We start from the raw sequence: 8,887 nt of genomic DNA, 5'->3' as shown, positions 1-8,887 counted from the left end.
GAGTCTTATTTTAAGCTTTCAAAATTCTTTACAAAACCTGATTGATCTTATTTTACTGAGAAAAATGTAAACAGAAAGGATTGAAGCAGAAACTAGTGTATATATATATATATAACAGCTGATAATGTGAAAATATGTCAACAAAAGATCTGTCAGGTTAAAATATTACAACAGTAGGTTTTTCACTTGACCAAAATTTAAGTGACGTTTAATTTGAAATCTATTTCGATTTCTTTTAAAAACAAAACGTAATTGAGATCAAGAAATATTGTTCTTGGTCTTCCAATTTAAATACCCCTAAGCTAACCTTACTAAAATCTTTTACTCCCCCAATAAAAGCCTAAAGTCAGCTTCTTCACATGTGGGTGCTATGTTTTATGCTAGAAGTACATGCTTAGAATCACACTTTTTACATATTCAATAAACGTCGAGTATGGAATAGAATTGTGTGTGTGTGTGTGTGTATTCATTTAATACTTCAGAGTGTAAACTGCATTTAAAGAAAACCTAAAGCTGTTTAGTTTTTCTAAACAGAATACATCAGCTATAAAAGTTTAATTAATGCTTAGAACTACAGTATGTTTTATTAGAACCAGCCAACCAACCAACCCGGCTTTAAGATACGTACAATTAACCATACCAACCTCTGGTTTCGTTCTCTCTATATATCCCGTATCCAGTTCGAGGTATACAATAATAAATGAAGATATATGATATAGAGCTTTATAATAAAGTCTCCCAATTTTACTTGCTATATAATCTGTTGAGGTTCTAAAGTTGTTTAAGGATTCGTTAAAATGTATAAGAAAAATAATGTACCCTCCAGATTTGTAAAACGAGAGAGAGCAGACAGGTAACTGAAGCCAGTGTAATTTGGCTGAGTAAACGATTTCACCAGCTACTAAGTATATAAGAAATATTTCAGCCGATATACCTATCCCTAAGCTAAACTACTGGAATATGAATAGACAAACGTCGGGTGGAGTGCCAAGAAAAGGATTCCCCGCCTACTTTTAGTGACGTCACATCCGTAGGAAATACCTTTTGACACAATAATGTTTTGTTTTGTTTACGAATTTGTTTTTTAAATTTTGAACATCGTTGATATCCGGTATGTAAAATATAAACAAATTTTCAAACTTAAATAAAAACAATTTTATTTAATATTTTCACGATTATATTAGAAAAATAAACGTAAAATTTTAAATTTCGAATAATAATCTTGAAATAATATTTTCTTTTTGTTTTACTTTTTTTAATCCTTTTTATCCGTCATGTATACAATAATAAACAATGACGTCATTATATCACTTGATCCAAATGCTGTAATTTGATTGGTCAAAACGTTATTGTTTTGATGATGACGTACGTATGTTTTTTTTTAGAGAGTACATTCGAGAAAGACGTGTTTGTATGCGAATGACTTACTCGGTGGAAGGAATCTGTGCCATGAACACAGGGAACATTATACATCATCGCCCTGATCAAAATTCATTTAAAAACCGGACTTCGAGTTGTAAAAACAAATCAAATCGCATAGGCATCTATCTATGACTGGAAGCATCAACAGACAGGCTTTCACTTTGGAAGACGAAAAAAAGCTAATCGCCATTTTGAGAACGAAAACTGTTTTTATCAAGTGACTCTTATTTTTCTTTTCTCTCCTATTTTGTTATTATTTCAGTAATTACCTTTACTTTTTTTAGGTCTTATAGTTATATTTTTTCTTATTTTCAGAAATCAACTTCTAAATTTTATTAATTTGGTTTTATTTTTTTTTTGTTAAGAATAACATTGCTTTCATTAATCTTGAATATTTTTTTAATTTTGTAATTATTTCTCAAGTAGATTAATAATATTAAGCTATCAGAAATATAATTCTTTATTTTTTACGACCAAAAAAGAAAACAAAGCTAAGTTATAATTTTTTATATGTAAAGTAAAAAATAGAAATTTTTTTTAAATATTTAAATTCTATTTAACTGTAAAGAGGTGAAGAAAAAGAAGAAAAAAAGCTCGTTGAACTGGTTTTATTGTCAAAACAACCATAAGTGTGTATTTTTATCTGCTACCATCAGACCAGAGTCGAGTGCTTGCAGTGGTGTACGTGTTTAGCAGCTAAACAACAACAACAATAATAACAGCAGTGGTAGTCGTGAGTGAAGCTAAGCTCGCCAGCATCTGGAACAAATCTAGTCTGGTCTGCTGTTTATTATTATTATTATATGCTTTACCTGTGTATGTTTACACCAAACCTGCTGCCAGTCACTTTAACTTTCGCCAGGCGATTAGCTCAACAACGAAAGTAAAGCAATTTTTCTCACCTTCGAATTTTAATGAACACCATTTTGATTCTTGATTCTTGCAAATAGCAGCAGCAACAACAACAACAATACTACTACTACTACTACAAATATTGATAACCAAAGAAAACCTGCAGCGAAGATTTTTGACTTATGACTTTCCCCAAAATGAAGAAAATTGGAACGGGTGCTTCAGGACAAGTGCGGCTGCAACGCCAATCCATGGCAGGTACAACAAAGAGAGCCTATCAACATCATCAACATCACCAACAGCAGCAGCACTCTTTTAATAAGAATGGACCAGCCATCTCTTCTGAGAACAGCTTTGCGTTATCTACGCCATCGATGAATCGGGTGGCGCAGCAGCAACAACATCAACTGCAGCAACAGCAGCAGCACTTACAGCAGTTAATTCAAAAGCTGCAGTCGAACAACAACAACAATAATTCGAACAATATGGCTGTGTTGCCACAAATGTATTATTCGTCCTATACACAGCAGCAGCATCATCAACACCAGCAACTGCAAACACCACACTTTAATAACAACCAACAACGTCGGCACAACAGTAGCAGTATTACTACTGCAACCACCACCAACACCACCACCTCTACTACTAATAATAATAATCAGCAGCTCCGCAGCTTACTCACACACGAAGGAGACATTCCGTCCTTGGCCTCTACTACAACCACTAATAATAATAATAATACCAGTCAAGTGTCATCTAAAGCGGACACAGCTCCCTCTAGTGCTGTTCCAGGTAATGCCTATGCAGCGGCCAAATTCAGTGACCCTCCTTCACCCAAAGTGCTTCCGAAACCGCCTGTTCATTGGACTACAACGACAAAGACCACAGTTCCTTTCAATAGTGACGACATGGCATTATCGTTTCAAGCAGCGATGGCAGCAGCATCGAACAGCCACATCCCCATGGGTAACAACAACAACAGCATCAGCATCAATAATGTTGGTAGTAATATCAGTTGTGCTAGTGATGCGAGACTGCCCTTCCCCGCTGCCCCTCCTTACTGTTCCAGTTCTGCTGATAACATCACCAGTCATTTGAGGATGATGCTCAAGCTAACAGTTCAGGCGTAAGACAAACAGACACAGACAGATAGACAGATCGTGGCATATCTGGACTCATGAAATATAAAAAATTAAAAAATTAACCAAAAAAAATACGACAAAAATATATACAGAACGAATCAGGAAATAAGAAAAATAATATAAGAATAAAAAATGACGAACGAAGCGAAATAAGTTAAAACTATTTAAAAACAGAAAATGAAAATCGTCTGGGTGGGGGGTTTATCAAAATGTGAATCAGGAGAACCACTTCCGAACAGTTCTTTAAAAAAATCTGTGTTATCTGATCGGCGAACATTCCAAATATTTTTATAATGATTATGGATCAGTATTAACGAAATGTGCTTTTTTTCAGTGAAGGTGCATTTTTTATTACTGATGAGATATAGATATAAATTGTATATATATATATATATAAAATATATATAAGTGTGTATATGTACATGCCACAAAATCTGCCATATCAAACAATTCACTAGACCTTTCATACGTGTTTCCTCAACTCGTCCCATCTTCACCCCTATCTCCGTGTCCTCCTCCCCCTACTTCAACACTACGCATGAAGGTGTCAAAAAGCAAAAATAACCCACCTTTTTTTTGCGTATCCCCTACCCCAATGGTCTTATACACCACCACCTAATAACTGCCAAACGAACAGGTCGACATTTTTTAAAAATATATCTTTGATTCTATATTTATATATCTATATTGACAGATCATAGCTTATCGCTTCCATTCACACACACACATGCTGATATGCATATATATCATGTATGAATATATATAATGCATTACATATACACAAATATAATGCATTTGTATATATATGAATGTATGTACAATGCATTATATATATGAATGTATGTACAATGCATTATATATATGAATGTATGTATAATGCATTATATATATGAATGTATGTATAATGCATTATATAAATGTATGTATAATGTATTATATATACATATGAAGTATGTATAATGTATATATATATATGAAGTATGTATAATGCATTATATATATATGAATGTATATAATGCATTATATATATATGAATGTATATAATGCATTATATATATATGAATGTATATAATGCATTTATATATATATGAATGTATATATAATGCATTTATATATGCGAATGTATATATAATGCATTTATATATGCGAATGTATATATAATGCATTTATATATGCGAATGTATATATAGTGCATTTATATATGCGAATGTATATATATATATATATATAGTGCATTTATATATGCGAATGTATGTATATATATATATATATAGTGCATTTATATGTGAATGTATATATAATGCATATACATATGCGTATATAGATAATCCGTTATATACATATATATATATATGCATTTATATACATAAACACATACACGTATATTCTACAGAGTGAGTTTCTAATTGCAACCGAAATCGTTACTGAGAAGTCCAGTTGAGACTGCTTAAATTTTTCATTCGGATTTTGAACTCATCCTATGTAAGAAAAATGTTTGAACAGTCGATGGAACTATATAAATAAGCTAACAAAAGCTATTAAATTGGCCAGTTTATTATATTTGATAATTATATATACTAAAATATTGCAAGGAGGGCGAGATGCAATGTCTTTGGCCAGACATTTGGCGATTATATTGAAATGCTATTTATATAGTTTAACTTCCCTGATAAACTGTCTCCAAAGACGTTTCTAGTGAGTTCTAAATTCGTTATTGATTTGTGTAACTTTAAAAGAAAAATTTAAGGAGTCTCTAGGTTGGATTAACTTTTTTTTTTTTTTAATTCAAATACCACTAGATCTTGTTAAGATCTGATATCTGAGATGAACTCAAACTCTAAGCAGCTTTTTTCTCCCTTCAGGAATATCTAAACAAACTGCTGAAAAGAAGAAAACTTTTCGATTTAAAGATCTGTGAGGATAATGAATATACTAAATTTTGTATAGATCTCGATGTGATAAATAGCATGTTATTTTTACCCCATCCCTGATATTATTCCCTTGTTCATTCATTACATATCCACTGATGGATAGATATTCAAACTCCTTTGGCAGGCGACAGTGAAAATTGGAACTAATGCATGTATATTTTGTGTGAAAGCATTTGTGTGTGTATATATATATGTATATACATATGTATATATATATTTTTTTTATGTGAAATTGTGTACATTGGGAGGGCCATTTTGCCAGTAAAAACACACCGGTTGTATTTCATTTTTTTATGATCATCAATTAACTTAGATACTAATCAGATGTCTGATCAGTCAGTCAACCTGTTGTTTGTTAAGTCCTTCCATTTCAGTCTCTGACTATTTTAATAACTTGCCCTTGTCTGCTCTTTCTGTGACAGAAGAGGAACATATCAGAGCATGTCGTAGATAATGTTGCAAACTGCAATGAAAGATTTCTAATGAACCAACAAATCAATTAATCAAACAGTTAATTAGTTAATTAACTGTCAGATATTAATAAAAAGAAGTGAAATACAACCAGTGCTTTTGTTTTTATAGGCAAAATGAGTCTACTGACCCTCCTAAACTATAACATATGTAATATATATATATATATATATATCCTAGGGTTACCATGGACATGGTTAGACCATATAGAATAAAATACTCAAAGTATTAATCAATTAGTGTGAACATGTTTTATTAAAACAGTGAGTCCAGCAAAAGGTATTTTGTTTTGAAAACACATCCAGTGTATGAAACAGAATCTCTTGGACTCGTTTTAATAATAATTGTACGCACACACACACACACATATATATAAATTACATAAGTGAAAGAAAGAAAGTGAGCACTGTGTACATATGAATGTATGTTTTGTGTATCTGGAGTAAAATAAGCAATTTGTGTATTTGCTGTTTAAAAATGTTGGGTTTGAAATCCTTTCTATTCACTGTCCATTTTGAAGTTGATGAATTTAGACCAAGCTATATATTCCCAGGTATAGGCTTACACAATAATAAATTCATCTTTTTTTTTTTTTTTTTAATCTGTGACTTTACTGTGATTCACACAACATTATTTTTTTGTAATAATGTTTAGGAGTGCTTCGATGAATCTGGAATTTGTTTTCCGGAACTTAAATTTTTTTTTTTTTTTTTTTTCATAGTTGAAAAATGCTTCAAACTATCACAGTTTAAAATCCCTTATAGTATTAAACTATACTTTACTTGTATTTTCTTGCTAGAAACATAGAACTTTTTTCTTTTTCTTTTTTTTTCTTTTTTTCTTTTTTATACCTAAAAATGCTTGAAATTACTACAATCTAAATCCTAATTAGTACAGTATATGCAATTTTGATTTTCTTTTCTTGCTTCAAATAGATACTTAGAACAATTTTTAAAATTGAAAGTCTTAACATTCTGACCTAATTAGAATTACTTATTCTACTAGGGGTAATTTAGCTTTTCTATTTATTATATACAGTAAGGTGGTTATCAGTCTTTCGGGAATTAATCTCTGTGCACATTGCATCTCATCCTGATATTTTTATCTGTCATTTAGAAATAATCACTATGTCTCAAAATATTACTGGCAATAGTTATGGGGAAGTGCAGGGCTTATTTATTTTCAAAATTCTTTCAGTGTATCTTAGTATTTTTTTTAAAGATTACGTAAACAAACATTTATGATTAGAAATTTAAAGTCTAAATTGAAGTTTGTGGAGGGTACATTTCAAAATGGCATGGTTTATTTACATTAATTTTTTTATTATTAACCAATTTAAGGACCTGTTTTCTGCCTTCTTTAAAGCATTCTTATAAGTATTTTATAAAAACTAAATCTCTTCCCCTCTCCCTCTAAAATCCAGATTCTCTTTATGAATTCCTGTTGTAATCACTATAGTAAATTAATGTATATTGAATCAAAGAATGTGGTTTCATATATAACAACATAAGAACTTTTCTTTAAACTGTTTAGGGTGCAAAAATGTAAACATTTTCATGGTAATTTATTTAACTGATTTAATGTGACTAGTTTGATTTCACTAATTTTACTATCTGCTCTTAAATATTATTATAATTATTATATCTACATATCCACAAGGATGCTTTTTTATTTTGGGGTCACTTTTATTTTTCTCTCTATCTCAAATTATATTTTATATAAATCACATTGTTAGGGAATATATTTCTATATTATTAGTCTGTTCCAACATTGTACTGAAATTGTAAGTGGTATATTCGATACCTGTGGACTGTTATATTTATATTGTGCCAGCTCTTTTAAGTTACTTGAAGGTCTAAGAAAATTTGAAATTGACAGAATTCATAATTGAAATTTATAATGGAATATTTAACAAGGTAGACAATCTAATTGCTTAAATTATATATTCTCAAATTGTTTTTTTTTTTTTTTCTATTATTATTATTTGGAAAGAAATCATTTTTAATATTTTGTTTATCTTCACATATTTTAATTTTATTTTATTTTACATATTCAAACTGTAGACATGGACAAGTAAAGAGAAGTAAATGTTTGCTTGGTTCACCATGCATATTTTTTCTCTTTTTATGTTTTGTCCATCTATTTGCTAATATATGTACTTGACCAGTTGATAGTTTGTAATATTTTCCCATTTATGCAAATGAAATATTTTGATAATTAACTTCATTGGTAAACATTTATTTTATTAAACTTTTGGAAAGTTAAATATTTGTGAAAATAACGCTACATAATGACCATGAATTTGTGGGCAAAAGATTCTGTCAATTTTTAATACCAAGTCTTCTCTGTTGGTAAATAATACTTCTAAGTATTCCTTATATGATAAATAATTTGATTCTTATTCTAAGAATTCTTATAGATGCAAAATTGAAATACTCATGATTTTGAAATAATGGGAAACAAGTTAATTTCACTTGAGATTATTTCCAGCAATATTGGGATTCTAAATAGTGGGCTTGCAGAAGCTGTCTGCTAATATTGTGTGATAGTTTAAATGTTGCTAACTGGTGATTGACTTGGAGTGCTTTCCTTAGGCCTTAGTGTTCTCTTGGCATGTCTCATTGTGTTATTGCAATGGCCATGCCAAGAATATAAACGTTGCTGAAACTAATGGATATGTTGTTGGTATATTAATATTGTTGGTATTGTATGATTGATATTTGTTCATGTCATACCTGTTCATTTGGCAGTTTTCTTCACGCCTCCCCCCACACCCTTTCCTGTCCCCTTCTGGTATTTTAATCACAGCTCCTGATCAAATTTGCATATCTGACCAAAAATGTCTGAGACTTGACAGTCCTTTCTTTTAAATTTTTTTTTTTTTTTTTAAATTTTACAGAAAATTCTTAAGCATTGAACAAGGATAAAGACTTCTTTGATGCTGTGCAATATGTGAATAACTGTAATTTTTTGATAAAAATGTTTATTGTAAATTTTTATTTTTTACAAACCCATTGTTTTTTTAGAGAAAACTCCGGAAAAAATATTAAAAAAAAAATTCCCTTTCCC

The 8,887-nt window shown here is 30.4% G+C and overlaps 2 protein-coding genes across 2 annotated transcripts in view; one reads left to right on the top strand and one right to left on the bottom strand.

The window, feature by feature from the left end:
* LOC106880872 (E3 ubiquitin-protein ligase RNF38) overlaps positions 1-939 on the bottom strand; it is a 269,382-nt gene extending 268,443 nt beyond the window's left edge. Inside the window, exon 1 of the mRNA XM_052969997.1 lies at positions 645-939. The gene's annotated coding sequence lies outside the window, so the exon portion shown is untranslated. The remainder of the gene's footprint in view (positions 1-644) is intronic.
* A 433-nt stretch (positions 940-1,372) lies between these two features.
* LOC106874389 (transcription factor mef2A-like) lies at positions 1,373-8,811 on the top strand. Its single transcript, XM_052969996.1, has one exon. It carries the CDS (start codon positions 2,457-2,459, stop codon positions 3,402-3,404), a length of 948 nt encoding a protein of 315 aa, XP_052825956.1. The 5' UTR covers positions 1,373-2,456; the 3' UTR covers positions 3,405-8,811.
* Positions 8,812-8,887: the final 76 nt, after the last annotated feature.

Source organism: Octopus bimaculoides, chromosome 8 (genome assembly GCF_001194135.2).
Source record: "Octopus bimaculoides isolate UCB-OBI-ISO-001 chromosome 8, ASM119413v2, whole genome shotgun sequence".
Lineage (NCBI taxonomy): Eukaryota > Metazoa > Mollusca > Cephalopoda > Octopoda > Octopodidae > Octopus > Octopus bimaculoides.
Note: the sequence above shows the minus strand (reverse complement) of the source record. Positions and strands in the feature narration are given on the sequence as shown.